The sequence below is a fragment of the Coenobita brevimanus genome, chromosome 65, assembly GCF_032717465.1.
Source record: "Coenobita brevimanus isolate Jiangsu-jjx chromosome 65, ASM3271746v2, whole genome shotgun sequence".
Classification (NCBI taxonomy): Eukaryota; Metazoa; Arthropoda; class Malacostraca; order Decapoda; family Coenobitidae; genus Coenobita; species Coenobita brevimanus.
In genome coordinates, this window is record NC_137018.1 from 50,773,185 (window position 1) to 50,795,729 (window position 22,545).

A 22,545-nucleotide genomic window follows, 5' to 3' on the forward strand; every position below is an offset into this window, starting at 1 on the left:
TGTGAGTGTGTGTGTGTATAGGCTATGTGTATATATACTGTACACCGATAAATATACATAATATATATATATATATATATGCAGTATATTAAATATATTAATATATTATATATATTATATATACATATTATATATAATATATTTATATATTATATATATTATACATACATATTATATACAAAATATATATATATGAAACAAGAATATCAAGCAGTAACCTAACAAATCATATCGTTAACGAAGAGGTGATAGGAAGCCTCTAAGACCACAAAAATTTCCATTCTTTTCAGCGAATATTATTCAGCCCCTCTCTCTCTCTGACTACGACACCTCTGTTATGATAAGAATTCTAGTATACCATCGTTATGTATCATCATCATTATCCTAGAACACTATCAATATCTTCATAATCATGATGGAACACCATATCTCATCATTATAATACCATTATCCTAATCTCTATCCGAAGCGACACACACACACACACACACACACACACACACACACACACACACACACACACACACACACACACACACACACACACACACGTGTTGATGTTAATCCATTAGTGGCCATGGTTCCTGTGTGAGGGATTTGACTGGAAGGGTGCTAAACGTACCGCCCCCCGGACATCAGCTCAGAGTAACGATGCTCGTAGGTCCGCACCCCGAGGTTCTCCCCTTTTATTAGAGTTTGAAAATGCCTCGTTCCGCCCCCTGTAGTGGTCACTGGGGGATAATGGATTAAAACTGGATATGTGGACAGTATCACCAGAGTTCACTTTCAACATTCACTCCTAACTTCCATTTTTTCCGTAACTTTCTTAATCCAATTTCTGATATCATCAACATTATTATTATTATTATTATTATTATCATTATTATTATTATTTTATTATTGATTAACCTGCGAAGCACGGTTTTATAATTTTTCCGCGTTAGTGTCTGTCTGAGTGTGCACACCTTAACTCCTCCTAGGTTATTTGACGGATTTGAATGAGACTTCCCGAGTTCGTCTGTTTACTCCAGAGGTCTTCCACTATATACATTTTCCAGCCATGATCTTAGGGGAGTCAGGGCCCCCTCACGAAATTAAAACTTCTCAGAAATAATGAAAGGAGGACAGATATGACTTTGATATCTTAGTGTATGTTGTACACTGGACTCTTATTGGTAATGTGTAATTGGGGAGCGTGACCCCCGCCCCCCAGTAATGTTGGGCGTCAGCTCCCTCCCGAAAATAACAACCATCAGAAATAGCGGAAAGTGACCGTATGGACTTCAACTAAACTTCTCATATCAGTTCGTCTGGTTCCTTGATAATGTCCTCCACTATATAAATATTTTCCACCATTATATTTAGGAAGGTCAGCCGCCTCCAAAACTTATAAAGGATACAAAACAGTACATGTAGAATGGGTTCCCATCTGCTTACTGCTACTAGCTACTACTACTACTACTACTACTACTAACAACACTTACTGAGTGTATCCTGGGATATCACCCCTTATCATATGCCATCAATGCAATCATCTGGTTTTTACACTGGGATACTTGCATCTTTTATGACGTCGTAATATTGTTTTTTAATACTTTCAAATCGCATATCGCAGGGCTGGGTATGCAGTTTCCACGTTTTCTCTGAATGCACAGGAAGAAACTGCACATCCGTTTTTTTTTTTTTTTTTTTTTTTTCCACCTGAGTTGCCATTACTGGAGTGTCATCAGTGCAGCCTGAGGTGAACATTTAGAGTGGATGCAGTTATACCCTTTTTATCGTAAACTGGCATACAACTGCCATCTCTCCCCCCTGAGTGCTGAGGTATAACAATAGATTAACACAAGTCTATGATCCTAGTCACGAAGAAATACTGCTGAGTCGTTGTACTGTCTTTGACAACCACTGGGTTACGAGAAATGAGCTACAAAAGGACGAAAATCTATGTCAAGTTAAGGTGAAAAGACTACAGTACAGCATATCGTTCCATATAATCTCATCCACCACGGTCCATACAAATATCACACAGACTCAATCACATATACACCGCCTTCCCACTCCACTCTTCCTTGCATCACTCTACACATTCCTGCCCTATCGTACTTCGCCAGCATGAGGAAGGCTTAATACTGTCAGCTACTCTCCCTAGAACTAAAAAGCCTGAAGAATACTTATATCCAGGACAGGCAGTTCAGGCAGACCCAGTCCATGACAAGAAAATCATGCGAAGACTAGGAATGGGATGGAGGGCTTTTTTTTTTTTTTTTTGGGGGGGGGGCAAACCAAGTAACTACATGATTTATAAACAATTACCAGTAAGCCAAAAGAGACGGTAATATAATCAATGTGTCCTTCCTGTTCCAACTTACGGATCGCAAACGTGGAGTCCAATAAACCCCTTGAAACGTAAACTGGGGAGTAGCCAGAGAGGAATGGAAAGGATTATGTTAGGGGTCACATGGAAGAATAAAGAGAGCGTCCTTGGTAAGAGAATATGCATAAAGGATACACCCCTATCACTAGCAGAAATGGAAGTGAGTGGATCACGTCCTTCACAGAACAGCGAACACATGGACAACCCGGGAAACTAAGTGGCAGAATGGAGATGGAGTGAGAGGAAGGGGCAGACAGAGGACGAGATGGCAAGATGAGATTCGAAAATTTGCTGGGATTAGATGGAAAAGACACACAACCAACAAGTCAGTATGGAAAAGAATGGGAGGCGCCTTTGTCCTGTAGTGGACTGAATCAGGCTAATGATGAGGAGGATGAGGATGAAGAGATAGTCCAGTCCTAGTGTTAAAAATACGTCAGGAACAAAACGTATTTTTATTTTTCTCGTCTGGCCGGAGCGTCCACAAAGGCCATGAAATACGAGTGAAGGAAACAAACAGAGGCTGAGTGACTGAGCGGCCATCCATCCATTCACATCACCGGCATCATTAATCACTGCGCCACCCTCTCCCTCATCACCCTTCCCCTCGCCTCACTCACTAAGCCTCCTTTATCATCACTATCCTCATTACTAAATTCCGATTTCCTGGAACACCATCTTAAATTTTACATACATACCTATATATATATATATATATATATATATATATATATATATATATATATATATATATATAAATAAAAATATATATATATATAAAATCACACCATTTATCTACCTATAAATTAATCCACCCATCTTATAATCTACCAGTCCGTGTGTGTGTGTGTGTGTGTGTGTGTGTGTGTGTGTGTGAGTGTGTGTGTGTGTGTGTGTGTGTGTGTGTGTGTGTGACACTATTACACTTGGACACCAGCTATTCTATACCCATCACCATGGGAAGCCACTAACATAGGTATGACAAGACCAAAGTAACACCACACATTTAGGCTACTGCAGATGCAAATACGATCACAGGAATTGATACGATGACAAGCACAGTTCTTTATATTAACGCAAATGGTGAAGACAATTTTACCGATGATCACACCATCAGTAACACAGGAGCATCGCAGTCAAGCTGATGCGTCTTCAGCTCTACGGATAAAACCTGCCGGATTTCAAAAACATCAGGGAAAAAGTAATACGCGAAGATTTTGGGAGGCCGTGAGAGAAATTACATGCAAGGACGATAACCTATTTGTACTGAAGAAAAAATGTAGAAATGGCGAAAAAATATATAAGAAACTGTAGACAACACTTGCCAAATTTCAGAACACCTAACTTAGGCGAAAAGTTTACATTAGCTAACAGCAGTTAAAGCAAGAAAAAGATAATTACTCTCAACACACTAGCACCACAGTTTATCATATGAATATCTTTAAAAAAAAATCGTTGGAAAATAATCATGCTTACGGAAAGTACGGAAATTTATAAGCTGGAGTCGTGAAATATCATCCTTACATGAACACACACACACACACACACACACACACACACACACACACACACACACACACACACAGAATAAGCTAAAAGAGTCGTACGAGGGAACTGGAGAACAAATCTGGAAGGAAATGACAAATAATAATGTTCTTACCGTTTTGTTGCCAATATTGTAGACCCGACACTTCAAAATCGCCGTTTGTCCTAGTAGTGACGTCACATTTGTTGACACCTGCGGGTCGAAGTAAGGCTGCGTCTGTTTTCCCGCTTCCCGGCTACGTCTGTTTCCGCCCTCGTCTTCCCGCCTCTTCTCTTCCTCCTTCTCTTTCTTCCGGCTCCTCTCCGGCGCTAAAGTTAAGTCTGTAATTAAGGAGATATTGCCGGTAATTAAGCGGGAAATATGATGACACAAACGACCGGAGAGAGAGGGAGAGGGTGGGGAAGTGGGATTCAGACCACACCCATTTTCTTTCCGATAAGCCCGCGAAAATCTTTCTCGACGGGGGACTTTGATTTTATTCAATTCTGCTTCTGAGCTACTTTTTTCTTTCTTCAAAATGTAATAGTGGATCAAATATAATGAATTATGAAGCGAAACAAGAACAAAACCTCTTATTTACTGAAGGTTTTATTGCCTGGCAGGGACACTGAAAATGTTGCGCTCTCTCTCTCTCTCTCTCTCTCTCACACACACACACACACACACACACACACACACACACACACACACACACAACACCTGTCACGACACACTCCGACCCTCCCTTAAACCTCTCTCACCTACATAAAACCTCTTCTCACGAAACATCCCTCCCTTAAATTCTCTCTCTCTCTCTCTCTCTCTCTCTCTCTCCACCAGTGACTCGATAAGCTAAAAGTACGATGAGATTTGCTCTCTCTCTCTCTCTCTGAATGTATGAGATTACTTTCCCTTTCACATGCCCATCCTCTCTCTCTCACAACCTGAATGTATGAGATTTGCTTTCACTTTCATATGCCCATCCTCTCTCTCTCTCTCTCTCTCTCTCTCTCTCTCTCTCTCTCTCTCTATAAGTTGAATGTATGAGGAGATTCACTCTACCACATCCCCCCTCTCTCTCTCAAGTTCAATGTATGAGGAGATGCAATTTATCACATGCCCATCCCCCCCCTCTCTCTCTCCCCCCCCTCAATAAGCTGAAAGTATGAGGAGATTCACTTTATCATGCCCATCCTCCCTTCCTCCCTCCCCTCCTCTCTCTCTCTCTCATACAAACCGGATCAGTGCACCCTTCCCTTTACGTGTTATCCATCTATCAGCTTCATCTATCGGTCAATTTATTTCTATCTACTGCATATCTAGTCCCCCTCCTATCTTAATATATTTTGCTCTTTTCTTATACCTGTCTCACTAGTCACTCAACCAATTGCTATCCTGTTCCACCCAAAGTCCCGGTGATGGAGAGGGACGCCTTCATGTGGTGGCACTGATATAACCGGTCGGCTTCACTGACCGGTTATACAAACGTCCCTCACCTTTCCTATCCTCTGAAAAGATGCTGGACTGCAGGATAGGGGCACCTTCAGCCAGCAGTCCACTGAGTTCACGTTCAGATGGCAAGATAGACAGACAGACGGACATGTGAGGTTGACAGCCTTAGTATATATCGAAAGTTATGTAACCTTATACAGTATTCTTTTCTATGTAACTGGTTTCTATCTGCATAAAATTCATCAATACTTCTAAATCATTATATATTCAAATGTTCTTCACACAATTTTCTTTTCCTTCATGACAATTTGCTCTACCTTCCTCCACCACTCACTTGTATTCATAAAGAACCTAATCGTGTACGTCATTCCTTCATCGATATTTCTAAATAATGTTCAAATAGTATTAAAACATTCACCCTTACTCGCGTACAGATAAAGGAAAAATGATCCTTCCTAATTTTGTCTTTTCCGACTAAACTCCCATTGGCTCGAATACGATCAAATTCCCTTACCATATCAAATGCTCAGCGGAATCCAATATCTGAGTCTCTTCTCCATTCTTTTTTTTTCTTTTTTTTTTCTTTTTTTTACCCTCTTCAATTACTTAACGTAACCCTTTTGCTTTACCATTTTAACCATGTAATGATCGACAATTCTAGTATCCTATTCAAGCTTTTTCGTTGTTCTTTTTTCCTGAAGGTAGATCACTGGGGTTCTAGAATGTTAATATCATCACCATTAAACCCTCCCACGGTCGATGCAGCTCTAGTAGTCCATTCCGGCTAACACAATTCGATTTTATTAAGCAGTGAGCCAGTCATAGCCTATTTTTTTTTTTCTTTAACAGATGATGGAGAGGAAGGAAATGCAAATAAAAAACAATCCATACATACACCAGATTACCGTTACCGCTCGTATTATTCAAATCTCGACCGAAGAAAAGGAATTAACGTGGATTTCTTAAAATTTCAGTCCGAGGATGCCTTTAATTTTGTTCTACAGTAGTTAACGTTTGATTAACTTAATAAGTACAAGAGACTCCGCTCGTAGTGAAGGGATTCATAAAGATTATATTAACACCTGTACTTTGAATTCTCGTAAGATAAATAAAATCGTCTGAAGGCAGTAAGAACGGAATAAGGATATCATTATCATTCATGGCTATTCAGATATCGAAAACATCGTTATCTTCCTCAGAGTTATTCAAATATTGACCAAACTGACAGGAAACGCCATTTCGCTTTATTAACTGGCTCATCCCGCGCGACTTTGCACCCGTTCGCTTTTATCGCAGAGCATTCCGTCCCCTGCCCAACAGCCCTTAACGTCCTTACTCGCCGGTCGCTAATTGATGTCAGAGGTGCACCCTGAATAAAGCTCATTAGTGGTGCAATTAAAGCTGGCTCAGCGCTGTTGGAATTCCGTAACCACTTGTGTGTCCATGCCGCCATTCTTTTGCGCGTAAATCCTCCTGTTTTTTCCGTTTCATCTGTTTATCTTTCCGCAGGCTATCTCTATGCTAACACTGATAAAAACACAAGAATAACACAAAGAAAACGGCTGTATCATATGAATTCGCAAACTCTCTGCGTAAAAGTCAGAAAACATAAAATAAAAACGTGGGTGTAGGCATGGAAATGGTAATTGGAGGGAAAAAAAGGAGTGTTCGTGTTTTGGCTCTGGTTTCGCCTTACATTGTCCACAGACCCAAGGAACCGATGACAAAAATTACCCTGGAATAAAACGAAACTATAAGCTATATCACCAAAGTAAAAGACACCAGAGGAAATATTGAATATGAGCGTAAATAATCCATACATGCCAAAGGGTCGGGTTGGGACGAGGGCATAAAACATGTGAGTGACGGGCCCCTAGACATCTATATCATCTTTATTGGCAGTTTTCCACGTTTCCGCAGTATTGGATGGCATACGCTTTGTTTGCCTATCTTTGCTCACAGCAGCTGCCTTTTACGATGAAACGGAAAAACTTTAAAATAACGCCTAACCTAAAATGAACCGATTCGAACGACGGATACCATTTCCTAAAGTCGTTGCATCCTCACTTGAAATAATTATGTTCTATTTTTTTTAACCTAATAACTACAATATCATCTCCCAAAATTTCTAACCTGTATCATAACCTAAACTTAAACTGACTATTCTAATGTAAACTTCCACTACCTGACAATTTAACAATGTATTTTCACGTAACAATATATTTTCATATAACCTTTTACTATCAAACTTATAACATCACCTAACTTACGAATAGTTTTAGTCTAACGCCCACCATTAAACAATCATCAAATATCCTAACATATACACAGTATTAAGGTGACCAGAGTCCCGCTTTTAGGCGGGACAGTCCCGCTTTTTTAACGAATGTCCCGCCTTTTTAATTGTGACTAAAATATCCAGCTTTTTTAGCAAATTATCATAATTGTCCCGCTTTTAGAAAATTACTATTACATTAGATATAGCATGACCTTGTTCTATGAAAGTATGATGAAGTACTAAAATTATGCATATCCAAACCAAATGAAATACCGAATAGTTATATAAAATCTGTAATACCAGCTGGTAACTTTGGTCGGCTCATTCACCGTATCATAGGGTAAGTTCGGAGCTCGTTTGAGACGTGTCACGTTATTGTTTGATTAGCAGCCTCAGGGAGACGTGCAGTGCACAGTAGTCACCGTCATTCGCATGAGTCACGTGTGTGTGTGTGTGTGTGTATATATATATATATATATATATATATATATATATATATATATATATATATATATATTACACCTACCCACCCACACACACACACACACGGTACAATGTCCCGCTTTTAGCTCCATTAATCTGGTCACCTTATATATACTCCAATTACAAGCACCTTAACCATCTACCCACATCTAACCCGCAACACCATCACTAACTCAATTTCAACATCTACCACTACCGGTACCTAACATCGTAATATCCTAATGTAATTTCATCTTCCTTCACGTAACCTGACCTAAATTAACCCCATCCAACCTATTCTCTTCGTATCTAAGCTAACTCGATCCTACCTTCACCTAACCTGGTCCATCCCTCTTTAACCTATTCCAACCCATTAGGCCTATCCGTAACATACACAGGCCTATTGTCACTTAGGCCTAACCAAAATCAGCCTAACCAGACCTATGCTTATCATTACAACAAAAAAATCCATCGAAAGCCTGAAAAATAGTCTATAGGTCGAAATGTCATTATCATTACCATCACCATCGTAGTCACCATCATCGTAATTATTATCACTCATCAATCGCCATCATTACCATCACCATCATCATTGTAACTCATAATTTCACCACCATATCCTCATTACTTCATCATACCATCATCACCATCATCATCATCGTCATTACCACCATCATCGCCATAGTGTTATTATCCTTATCATCGTAGTCGTCGTCATCATCATCAGTTGCTCGAGTAGGCCAGCACATGGGATGATAATAACTAGCTACGGCATTTTAAATCTTTAGGGACCTGGGACATGAATAAATGAAGAAAAAAAAAATCTAATGTAACCCTTTGATGACACAGAAGCTACGTGACTGCTTGCAATACAGCTGGCAAGTAGCGGGACCGAATTCATCCTTACCTACTGTGACCTGGTAAAACTGAATGTCTGCCTTAAGGACTCTCGTGTACTCGATAGGCATTAGGTCCGTATTCTAAGCGGCATTAGAGGCTTCGTAACATCGCTTTCTTAGCGATTTAGTTTCCATATTTCTGCTTAACATGTTCTTGTGTGCATTTTATATCGTTTAATATCGACAGTCTGCATCAGGAACTTACCGTGCACGAGGATACTGAGACATGATGAAAATAAATCCCTAAGGAAGAGGTGCAACGAAGCTGTCAATGACACGTCGATTATGACCCTTCATCCTAGGCCTATTAGATCAAGGACTGGAATATGGCGAGGTTAGGCTACAAACACACAGACATAACCTAACTTAAATTGGTCGAATGTAAGTCCTAGCCATTCCATCCCGTCACTCACAGCCACACTCCCTCATGTAGGCTCCTCCACATTTTTTACACAACACAGACATAATAATATATACAGATGAGAAGAGAATGAATTTATATAACAATGTAGTCTCATGTATCATCTGCTGTTAACACTACTTCCATACATAAACGCATACCATAATCAATACATTTATAATCCACACATTTAGCAAGAAAATATACTGACCTGTACATACACGCACAGCACTGCACAAACGAACTATGTATTTCGTACTATCAAAACATACAACAGAAATGAATGCACACATCAAACATACACAGCATACAAATACATAAGGAACACACACACACACACACACACACTAAACACGCTTATCCTGCACACAAACACACTTGCATACACATCACTTATACATAACAGTTATAAATGTATATCTCCAACACGACACAAATCCGTCCACCGTTATTATACACACGCAAAACACGCAAACCTCCGCACAGCACTATAAGCACACACACACACACACACACACACACAGTATAGGGTACCATATAAAATACAGCAGGTAAGGCTGTTGATATGGAGAGAATTTTGCGTATACTGTACTGAAATTCAACATTACCCCCCGTCCCTCTCTGTAAACATGCGTATACTATGCATATACCTGTGCAAGCCTCTACTGTATATACATACATGCATGCATACATATATATAGTATAAATATTCAGTGACAACTATTCATTTATAAAACTCTCTCACATGTCCATTCATAAAATTACAATGTAAAATGTAGATACACAAATACTGCTAGAAATCTACATATAGATAGGAAAACAGACATACTCTTTATTCTTCAGTTATTTAGGTCGACATTAATGCAGACCGTTAACCTGATACTGGTATATGTACGATTAAACATGGAAAGATACAAGCATAAAATGTACCTAACTCTATAACAAATACCGGTATTCTTTTCCAAATACACACTACACAAAAATGCATTCACTGGCAATTCATTTATATTTACACACACTCCACGTCATTCATTCACTAATATAAACACTACATAGCTTTTTGTTGTTCTAGCGCACAAGGTCGACAATCATACCCCTAACACACTGGATTTTGACCTCTATTTACCTGCCATAACCGCTGGGGCCAGGATCATCACCATCACACGCCAATATAACATTTTTCTTTTATTACTAATTTTACGCTTTCCGTCGTCCGTGTATTTCAAAAATTTATGTTCATATCTTTAGGTTAAATACATAAAATTATTTTGAATACATTGTGAATTTTGTCACTTTTTCCTTTTAATTTTGTAGTTTCTCGGCGGATAAGTTTCCTTTTTTAAAGATTCCTCGGTAGTCGCGAATATTAGTGAAAAAATCTTTATTCGTGAAGGCAATTTTTCATCTCTCTAAGGCCATTTTCGCAGGATGAACAAAGGCATCTGCGTGACACTTGACAGTTACAATAGAGTCGTTCATTGTCTCTGAAATGAAGCGTTGTTTATGGCTAATCGCTAATACAAATCACACGGAACAACGGAGCGACGGAAGGCACTACCTCCCTCCCCGCCGACCGAAAGGACACTGGCATAGCACTTGGAGTCGAAGCGATCCAAACAAACCCTGTTTATTATTTACTCAAGGTTCATTCCCCCTTACCTGTTTTCGCTTTATTATCTTCTTTTCCTTATTCTTTCATCCTCTTGTCACTCTGTTCCTCATATCATTCCCTGAGATTTTTTCTATTTTCAACTTTTGCAATCCCAGACAGTTTATCTCCGTTTTCTCTAGCCCGCGGAGAGCAATTCGCCTTTTATTTTGTTCTTCTATTGTCTGTTTCTCTAAGATTTCCTTTGATCATGGCAGAGCTATATTTATCCTTAATTCGCAATACATTTCCCCTGATACTGAAGATAATACTGGAAGAAAGAAGACAACTGGATGAACGGGAGTATCTTCGTGTTCTGTTGCCCAGGGGGAGCTTTTTTGTTTTCCGGAGTTTGGCGACTCGGCTGATTGATTTTACTTTTCTTTGGGACTACGGGGACTGGGAAGCTCGGAATTCGCTCGCCAAGGAGAGATAAAAAGAGAGGAGGGCGACAGCGGGAGGGAAACTAACTTAGTAAACCTCACGAGAATGAAAATTCCAGAGGAAGACAACTCGCTTAACCTACAGAAAGTCCGATCGTAAATATAAACTTAAAATTGTATGAAAAGCGAGTACCCACAACTTTACTTTGTGGAATTCTGGAACGAAAGCAGCTGATGGCTAAACTTGAGTATACTATATGGAAATAATAATAATAATAATAATAATAATAATAATAATAATGATAATAATAATAATAATAAAGGGGGAGGAGGGAAAGGGGCATGTTTTCGGTGTCATCTGCTACAAACATTTAGGCACCAATGTCTTACCACCATAAACTGAAATAACAGACTACTGTATAATGTTCATCAGTTCAGACTGTTATTAAGTTAATGATTTTTATATTTCATTCTTGTTTTCTGTCACCCCACCGTGGGAGAATGTTGTGAGTGTTTCCATGGCAACACACTACGGTTCCTATTATCGTGGCCTGAGCAGACTCCTTAGCACCTCTCCCTCACCAGTTTATTTCTGCATATGACACGTTATATTATTGTAATTTTGTCTCTCCTGTATGCTTATATTAAAAATGTATGTTGTATGGAAGGCACTGAAAGTGTACTATGCATAATAAATACGGTGGATGTGCCAGAGAGCATCTACAATAAGTACACGCGGCATATGGCACGTATTATATCTATTCTCTTGAATGTCACGTATGGAAACTGTCGAATTTAAAAGGATATTAATAACACACGATATTTTTATTGTATATTATGCAATTAACATTAAGGAAGACACTGGCACCTCCAAGTCTTTTAGCCCAAATCAATACTGCCATTCCTACTCACCACAAAATGAATAAACAAACAAATAAACAAACACGAGTACAAAATGTTCCAACCCTCGCTGTGTGTATTTTCTGTATTATGTATTAAATTTATACCAGAACAACTGAACATTTGTATTGACAAATCTATTTTTAGAATCTTTCAAAGCGTTTTATTTTGACTCAAACCCTGATAATCTCTTGCATACTACTTATCCTATATCATTCTATTATCGACAAATATTGGATCTGGAAATAACTATAGAATGACATTAAAATGCTAAACTAGCCACAATGGAATGAACAGACAAATTAACTTACAAGGAGAAAAAGAAAGAGAGACAATTTTTAGAACCGTTTCACATACACATACCAGAATGATAAACTGAATCTGTCTACAGTTCATTCATCTTTCACTATGGTTCAGCATCCTACCCACCACACTTCTTCGTGACTAGCATATTCAACTGTTAATCTTTTGCTACGGCTCCAAATTCAAAATGGAGAGGGTGATGTTACGCCTATATAATGTAAACACAGTATCGTCAGCAACGATACGCAAAGCTCTGAAATTTTCCAGTCACTATATGCTTTGGATATTATCGTAAAAAAAAAAAAAAAAAAAAGTAAACAAAGATAAATAAAAAAAAAATGGGGCCTCTCCATACTACTAGACACCTTCGCCCTAAGTTTTAATAAAACAAACTTAAATTGCGGTCAATGTATGGGGGTGAGAATTGAATTTTTAACGACATTCGAAACTTGATTCAGGATGATGTGATAAAGTACGTGTCACGGAAAAAAAATGGCGTGAAACTTACAAAAATATATATTACCAGACAGCTAAAAGAAAAAAACACCTAAATTTGCTTTATGAAGAAAGTGAAAAAAGTAGAAATGCAAAGAATATAATTATATGACAAAAGAAATGGCAAAAAGTGTATATGACAAAAGGAAATAGCAAAAATATATATAATTATTTCATGTAGTAAGAAAATGACATGTGAATTAAATGAGTTGCGTTTCCCTCTTAATTTGTATGAGTGTATATTTTGCACCGTTTACTTCAGAGGAATGTACTGGAGAAGAGAAGAGCAAGAGAATACAATAGAATAAGAGATAAGACCAAGAGAAGGTAACAGAATGAGAGAGAAGAGAAGAAGAAAATAACAGAATAACAGAGAGGAGAAAAGGAAAACAGTAAGAGCTGATAACAAGAGATAATATGACATAGATAAGAGCAAAACAAGATAGTAGAAGAAGAGATATGAGCAATTGGAGATAACAGAATAAGTGATAAGAAGAGTGGATAACAAAACATGAGAGAAGATCAAAAGAACACAAAAATAGAGTTGATGAGGATGGTGCATTTTATTATTATTATTATTATTTTGCAGGTTGTTTACTAGTGTCTCCATCAAAGGACCTTGTATGTGAACGCCAAAGCAGGCCTGTCTCCAATGAACTTGGGGTGGATTTCCCACGTCACCTGTAATATTAATAAGGTAGCATTAACTCTCTCTCTCTCTCTCTCTCTCTCTCTTCGTTTATCCCCCACGTAATCTGTAGCATTATCAACACAGCTTTACCTCACTCTACCCTTCCTCTACTCTCACTCCGCACTCACTCTTCACTCACTCTCACTTACTTTAGTCTTCCACGTCACCTGCAACGTAACCAGCACATTATACACACTCTACCAATCCTCTACACACACACACGTTTCAAACCTCTTAGCCAATCCAGCATTATCTCCACACTTGTAAAAATAATTATCTCTATACATGTACATAATATATTGCATGAACAACAAAAATCCTTTCTATATAAATCCCTTTCACATGCCTGTATATTCAGAAATTCAAAATACTCTCCACTAAAGCAGCATCCAACTGCCGTATCTTCATCTCTATCTACACCACCACCATCACCACCACCACCGCCACCATCATCATCATCAGTTTTAGTCAGTCCTTAATTACGTGATCCACTACAGGACTCAAATTTCTCCTCGAAGGGAGAATGACAAATAGACTTAACCATTCCCCACGCTAACCAAGTACAACTGGGGAAGGCCTCTGAGCCACAAATCCATTGCATCACCATCTTTTACCTCTACAAGATAATACCTTCAGTACCCATTTTATCTACAAACCCACACAGTACCAACCATAATGTTAGTCTATTATACATTAACAGCATCACAACCACCCACACACACCCACACGACCCCATCCCTACACACCCCAAGCCCCACACACCTACACATCCACAAACTCCCACCCACCCACATCCACACCCACCTTCTTCCACCTGCCCTTTGCCTCCAGTTGGTCAGCGTGTGGTTTGAGTTTCAGCATGAACTTCTCCACCTCCGGGGTGCCCTGACGCATAAAATTCACCACATACCCACCTGCAGAAGAGGGGGCGGGGGGTAAGTATGGGATAATGAAGGTAACGAGTGAGGAAAGGAGGCTACCAGTACATAACGGGAACTGAGGAAACGGGGATTAGACTAGAGAGAGAGAGAGAGAGAGAGAGAGAGAGAGAGAGAGAGAGAGAAAGGATATGGGGGATATGACCTCTCTTTAATCCCATAGAGTAAATTAAACAGGGTAATAGAAAATAGAAGGTACCATGTAGTAAATAAAAGTTACCCTACGACCTAGTTATCCCTCTTGCCCAACCCAGACTTGCCCTGCGCTGCCCTGCCCTACCCATCCCTTATAACCTGCTCCTACCCGCTACCCTGCCCTTCCCTTTCCTCTCCCGCCTTGCCATCTCATAACCTGCACTCCCTTCGCCTAATCCTTCTAGCCCCGTCCCCTTCACTGTCCTGATTACATACACCCTTCCCTGCCCTGCCCCGTCCTACCACCTCAGACCTGCCCTGCCCTCCACTCCCTTACCCTAACCTAACTTTGTCCTACCCTGCTTTAATACTTCCCTAAAACAATATTCTGCCCTAAGCTACCCTCCATCTCTAGCTTCCCCTCCCTTGCCCAATCCTATCTTTCCCTGCCCTGCCCTGTCCTGCCCTACCTTCCCTTCCTCTACCCTGACCTGCCCTCCCCTGCCCTACCTTCCCCTCCCATGACCTGACCTGGCTTGGTGGCGTCAATCATCTCGTCGAGGCCCTCCACCGGGATGTGACCCTCGTACAGGCTGCCCACCACCACCACCACGTCGTAAGTCTCTGCGCAAGATGACAGGGGAGTTACAATACACTCAAGACACGTTGGAGAGTTATGATAAGTTTTCCCTAGGCTCAATAGAAACCCTTGCATGAGATAAGATTGTTGCGATAAAGATGTCCTGATAAGTTGTCATCAAATCAAAGTAAACCAAAAAAAAAAAATAAATAAAAATAAAATAACTGGGAATTCAAAGTAAAAAAAGAAAAGAAAAAAAAGTCTAGGTAAGATAAAAGATAGTTGTGATACAGCGATGATAAAGCTGGGTATTTTATTCATTCTGACCACCATTTATGAGTTCAAAGGTCAGATAAGGTCAACTACACACTGACATATGGATAGATGACTGTGCTCCCCTCCGTGGTGGCATTACACACACACACACACATATATAAACAGAGAGAGAGAGAGAGAGAGAGAGAGAGAGAGAAAGAAAGAGAAGAATGTGACAAAGATTACAGAAATTAAAAAAAAATCAACTTGTATAATATCCACTGACCTGCCAAGCGTACAAGGTCATTATTAATGGTAGTTAGGCTAATGACTTCCGCCTCACCATGCTGAAAACAGGCTTGATTGCTTGCACGACCATCAGTTTAATTAATTACAGCCGCGATGTGTGTGTGTGTGTGTGTGTGTGTGTGTGTGTGTGCAACGAATCAGTATGACACACTCAGCTAACCAAGTTCCTTCTTACTGGTCATTTGAAAATCAGATCCTCTTTACATCCACTCTTCATAATTAGTAATCTCACCCCTTCAATACCATGACGTCTTTTTCCCGCATCTTCAGACGATTTTATTCAGCTCAAGATAGGCAGAGGTAGAGGGGTTAGATACACTATGCATGATTGTCTTGTTAGCAGTTACTTGCATTTTCCTTTTATTCCTTGTGCATCTAAACCCTAAAACAACAACAAACAATAATAATAATAATAATAATAATAATAATAATAACTGATAAAAAAAAATTATAATAATAATATTAATAATAATATTTACGTGCATCCCTTACTCACACGAATAACGTCCATGATCATATCTGCCTTTGAACTCTGCTGGATGACAGAATGACCGTCGTCTATAATTTACCAATATTTATTTATACGGTAATTATTCTGCCTGTAGATCCAAAATTCTAATCCAATGTTAGTAATATATACAGTATATCTACGTATAATTCCACCTATCATTCACACTAATAAAACCCCGGATGGCTTAGATAATAACGGATAAGGACTAACTTTGAGGGATGGTAGTTTTGCCGATCCCTATGAACTCGGTGAAGGTGTTTTGGTAGACACCCGTCGCTTCAAGTATGTCCATCATCTCACGGCACGGCTCCAGGGCGTCCATGTGGCTGCAAAATCAATTAATCAGAATAAAGACAATTTTAAAAATATGTGATCTTTGTGTACGTCATTATGGGCACCAAATTAACAATACACATGAATCAAATCTACATCAGGTTTACAAATATTATAATGATCCGATTGCTGCATGTTTGTTACTGTAACAGAAAAAGCCGGCGCATGTAGCCCAATTTTTGTTGAAGCAAGGTATAGTTAAAATGTTCTAACTTGAACAAAACAGTTTCCAGTCCAATCAGGCCACTGGATCCCTAGTTTTGACTCATTTCTGACTGAAATTAGGAAGTGACGACATCGGGCGTAGGCCGCCGAAGGAGGCCTTTAAGTGAGTACTGTTGGAAATACTGTACATTTGCATATTTCATTTGAGAGAGAGAGAGAGAGAGAGAGAGAGAGAGAGAGAGAGAGAGAGAGAGAGAGAGAGAGAGACGTTGTCGCGCCATACACGGATGGTCCATAAATAACGTACCACTTCCCCTCCGCCGGTGATTTTTTTTTTTTTTTTTTTTTTTTTTAAGTGTTGTGGGGAAGGTTCAGTGTTATCAGTATCTACCCTGCTGATTCATCTACTCTCTCTGCCACACCTCGCCCACAGCCGTCCCCCCAACATGTAAGACACTGCCAAGTTGAGTTTCCAGTGGAGCGCTGTTTGCAGGTCGCCCTGAACTTAATCATGTACGTCAACATGTCATTATCAAATTAATTTAGCTAATGAACCTGACGTTTGTGCTTACCCGAGGGCAAACAAGAGAGAAAACGGAGCCCCGCCATAGAGGGTGACTCGTGTAAAAAGGTTACTCTAGCTTACTCACACAAAGCCCTTCTTCTTCAGCTCTATACCCACTTTGCCCGTGCCAGCGCCTACATCCAGGATTCGAGCCTGTGCCCTACGGTCCTCAGGCACAAGACGAGCCAGCTCCTCGGCTGCTAATTGGGGGCCGATGTATGTTTCAGGGCCCAGCATCTGAATGAAAGTAATGGAAAGATCAATAAGAGGCTGGGTAATTATAACAGTAACAACATTGCCAATGATATATATTGCACGTATATTAAAATACAAATCTCTATCTATCTATCTATCTATCTATAGCCCGACGCCCTAATCCCGCAAAGCGTGGCCGCAGACAAAACGCCTCCAAGTCGCTCTGTCACCCACCATTTGACTACCCTCCCCCCAACTCACCCCCCCCTCCCTCATATACCTCTCAACTCCATCCCTCCACCTCATCCTCGGTCTACCTCTCCCTCTCCCTCCCTCCACCTCACCTACATACACCCTCTTAGTCAGTGTTTCATTCTCCATTCTCTTCACATGTCCAAACCACCTCAGTGTATTTCTCCTAATCTTCTCAACCACATCCACATCCACCCCACAGCGTTCCTTCACTTCTTCATTCGTCAACCTGTCCCTCCACGTCACTCCACATGCTCCTCTCAAGTAACTCATTTCCACTGCTCTCACTCTTGACTTGTTCCCCTCTTGCAAGGTCCATGCCTCGCTTCCATACGTCAGGGTAGGGATCACAATACTATCATGCAATGACTTCTTAACATCCATACTCACCTCCCTATTTATCATCACTGCTTTCAGTGTACCAGCAACCTTCCTTCCCTGCTGTACCCTTTCACGCACTTCATCCCCCAAAGTTCCATCCTTACTCATCACACTACCCAAGTACTTGAATGCACTCACATTCTCCATATCCTCACCATCCAACCTCACTGCACACTCTATGACTTCATTCCTCTCAAACACCATAACTTTACTTTTGTTTACATTAACTTTCAGATTCCTCCTCCTACACAGTGTCCCAAATTCATTCACCAAACCTTGCAACTCCCATTCATCTTCACTCAACAATACTGTATCATCAGCAAACAGCAACACCGGAAGCTTCCAAATCTCACCCTCATTCATTAGAGCCACCCCCACATCCACTGCCCTACCCTGCACCTCCTTTACAACCCCATCCATGTATATATTAAACAGCCATGGAGACATCACACAACCCTGTTTCAGTCCCACATTGAGATAAAAGAACTCACTCAGCTCACCATCCACTAGCACCGTAGCCCTAGCTCCCTCGTACATACTCTTCACAGCACTCAACAATTTCCCCTCCACTCCATATATTCTTAATACCTTCCACATACCTTGCCTATCTATTCTGTCATAAGCTTTCTCCAAGTCCATGAAGGCAGCATACACTTTCCTTCCCTTCTCTAGATCCTTCTCCACTAAACATCTTAGAACAAATATCTGATCTACACACCCTTTTCCCTTCCTCAATCCCCCTTGTTCTTCTCCAACTAGCTCCTCTGTCATATGCCTAACTCTATCAATGAGTATTCTACCATAAATTTTACCAGTCACACTAAGTAGGCAAATACCCCTATGGTTACCACATACTTCTCTCTCCCCTTTTCCTTTGTATAAAGGAACAATTATACCTGTTTTCCAGTCCTCTGGAACCCTTCCCTCTTCCCAAGCCAATCTACACAACTTCCATATCCACTCCACAACAATCTCACCCCCATACCTAAGCATTTCACCACACACTCCATCAATTCCTGGGGTCTTTCCCAACTTAATCTTCTTCATCGCTTCCACTACTTCCGCCCTACTGATCTCTTCCTCCCTCCTCTCATCTCTTCTTCTCCCAGCCATTCCCCAACCACTTATACTCGCACTGCTCTCACTCTCTACATTCAACAAATCCTCAAAGTGTTCCTTCCATCTCCTCAGTTTCTCTCTCTTCTCCACCAACAATCTATTATTCCTATCTTTCACTCCCCTACTATTTCCCCTTTCACACTGCCTTACTTTCTTTACCTCCTTCCAAAACAATTTCTTACTCTCCCTCCATTTCACACTCAGATTCCTCCCAAACTCTTCATCCACTTTCTTTTTACTCTCTTTCACCAGTCTCTTAACCTCCCTTCTCCTGCTCACATATACCTCTCTCTTCTCTCTCTCATCTTCTCCCCTACCTCTACTCGCTAACCATTCACTATATGCCTTCTTCTTTTGTTCCACAGCTCGTTTCACCTCATCATTCCACCATGCTGTCCCATGCACACCCTTGCATCTCCTCACTCCACAAACCGCCTCACACGCTGCGCCTATCTCTTCCGTGAATATCTTACATACGTCTTCCACCCCTTCCATCTGCTCTAGCTCATACCTTCCCAATCTTTCTTCCACTATGCTCTTATACTCTGTCATTTTCTCACTATCTTGCAATTACTCCACTCTTCTCACAGGAGTTGCTTCCTCCTGTCTTCCCCTTCGTCTCCTCAACCACTTTCTTTGCAGCTCTACCTTGGCCATCACTATGTGATGGTCCGAGACTCCATTCCCCCACCCCCTCCACACTGTTGCATCCAACACTTGTCTTCTCATTCGCTCATCCACACACACGTAGTCTATCATTGCCTTTCGTTCAACAAGTTCACCATCCATCCTCCTCATTACTCTCCATGTATACCGGTGGATCATCTTATGCCGAAAGTAGGTGTTGGCTATTGCCAACCCCTTACAAGCACAGATGTCCACCAAAGCACTTCCATTCCCATCTACGTCAGCTGGCACACCCCAATGACCAACCACTCCATCCACTCGTACATTCCCAACTTTGCCATTCATGTCTCCAATCAACAGTACTCTCTCGCTCCTCTCAAACTTGTCCATACACGCTTCTACACTCGCCCAAAGCTGTAAAAAACAACAAAAACAGCAATTACTCTACTACTACTACTACTAGAAATAGTGGTAGCAGTAGTAGTAGCAGTTGTAGTAGTAGGCTAGTAGTAGCGCTGCTGCAGTTGTTGCTGTTATCAAAAGTACAGGAGAAAACTGTACACCCTTCTAATACAGTACAACTAAAACCGCTATAGAGCATTAAATAATAAGTAAAGCAGAACTGGAGGTTTTAATTTTTGATACAGAGAGAGAGAGAGAGAGAGAGAGAGAGAGAGAGAGAGAGAGAGAGAGCACTAGGTACCTGATCATAGGAGTGTGCCCATCCGGTGTAGTGGTTCATTAGTTGTTCCGAGGTTGTCATCTTGACGGCAGCCGTGGCCATCTGAAGTGGTGTTGGTTGCACCTTTGACATCTGTAAGTACGACAGGCTAGGCTAGGCTGGGTTAGATTAGGTTAGTCTGGGTTAGGATAGGAGAGGGTAGGTTAGGTTAGGTTAGATTAGGCTAGGCTAGGTTAGGTTAGGCTACGATACGGTAGGCTGGGTTAGGGTAGGGTAGGTTAGATTAGGCTAGGTTAGGTTAGACTATAAAGTTTGGTTATAGGTTAGATCACATGCAGAAGGCTTAAACGAATACCTATAGACTACACGCGACCATTACAGGGTTAAGGTGTACAGTATCAACACTCTCAGGCACCCATTGTTAATCTCAACAACATTAAATCGTCTGCCATTGGCTGGAATAGAATACAAGAGTTATCCGCAGCATGAGTGAGTTAATGGCACCAATATTAATACCAAACGTCCCATGTCTATACTTGAATTGTTTTAGAGATGGTCGGGTTACAGACGACAATAACTTACACACGAAAGCTGTTTCTCTCTCTCTCTCTCTCTCTCTCTCTCTCTCTCTCTCTCTCTCTCTCTCTCTCTCTCTCTCTCTCTCTCATTTTTGCCTAGCCTTGGATACGTCCACCAATCATCCAATCCTATGTTGCCCCAAGAGGAGTGTAGGAGCCCGGGGCTAGGCAAGTTGGTCCTGATATTTAAGATGAGAGTGACCAGCCTCACTCATCCCTGAGGGGCATTACATGAGCAATAAACCCCAACCACCCCTTGGATATAAACCTACCCAGGTTGAATCCGACTGGAGCGCCTTAATTACCCGCTAAGCCACCAGGCTCCATAACTTGGTTATATGGTTACCACCCAGCGTAATAAATGGTTTCCCGATGTACAGGAAACCATTTGGCTTGTCACTCAGTGTAGAGTCACCCGCAGGCAGAAGGAAGAGGAAAGAATGAAGGAAAAGCAGAAGGGGATGGAAGGAAGAGAGGAAAAGGCAGACACCCGAGAGCAGCACAACATCGAGTGAGTGGATGGTGAGCGCCCCCACCTACCACCAATAATAATAATAATAATAAATTAAAATCGTCTGGGTATAACGAATAAAAAATTTGTCCTCAGACTGAAGGAATTAATAGCCAACAAACAAACGGGTGAACACAATCCCGTAATTTTCTCGTCACAATGGGAGGGACACAAAAATAATTCGCCGAGCAAAATGTGTTACGAAATCTAAACTAACACGAATATAACACAATCCCTTCCAAGCAGCAGCCATCCACATACCTTGCATATAGGTCCGTGCGTCGTGTGTGCGTGTGAGTGGGTGAATGCGTATGGGTAGGGCCTCCTGAAGTCTGAACTTGGTTATATAGGCGTGTTGGCGGGGAGGGGGAGGGAGAGGGGAGGAGATGGGTGGAGGAGGAGGGACATTCTCTCTCTCTCTCTCTCTCTCTCTCTCTCTCTCTCTCTCTCTTTCAAGCACTTTCTATAAATCCACGTCATCATCTATGAAATTACCCACTTTAACCAGAGATGCTTGTTCTCTCTCTCTCTCTCTCTCTCTCTCTCTCTCTCTCTCTCTCTCTCTCTTTCTCTCTCTCTTATCAGACACTTACCGTCCC

General features: G+C 40.9%; 1 protein-coding gene across 1 annotated transcript; it reads right to left on the reverse strand.

Moving 5' to 3' along the window:
• Positions 1–9,747: 9,747 nt before the first annotated feature.
• LOC145405017 (methyltransferase-like protein 27) lies at positions 9,748–20,989 on the reverse strand. The gene is made up of 6 exons (XM_080276517.1): positions 20,879–20,989; positions 17,687–17,838; positions 16,749–16,864; positions 15,394–15,507; positions 14,599–14,724; positions 9,748–9,752 (listed from the first exon to the last, which is right to left on the reverse strand). The coding sequence occupies exons 1-6, from the start codon at positions 20,987–20,989 to the stop codon at positions 9,748–9,750; spliced, it is 624 nt and encodes a 207-aa protein (XP_080132643.1).
• Positions 20,990–22,545: the final 1,556 nt, after the last annotated feature.

Bases quoted from the DNA above. Each gene is read 5' to 3' on its own strand.
- LOC145405017 (XM_080276517.1), bottom strand. From the start codon at position 20,989: ATGTCAAAGGTGCAACCAACACCACTTCAGATGGCCACGGCTGCCGTC. The intron at 15,508-16,748 runs GTTAGTCCTTAT...CATCTTGCGCAG, and splicing joins CAAAACTACCATCCCTCAAA to AGACTTACGACGTGGTGGTG. The intron at 14,725-15,393 runs GTAGGGCAGGGG...CCTCTTCTGCAG, and splicing joins TCAGGTCATGGGAGGGGAAG to GTGGGTATGTGGTGAATTTT.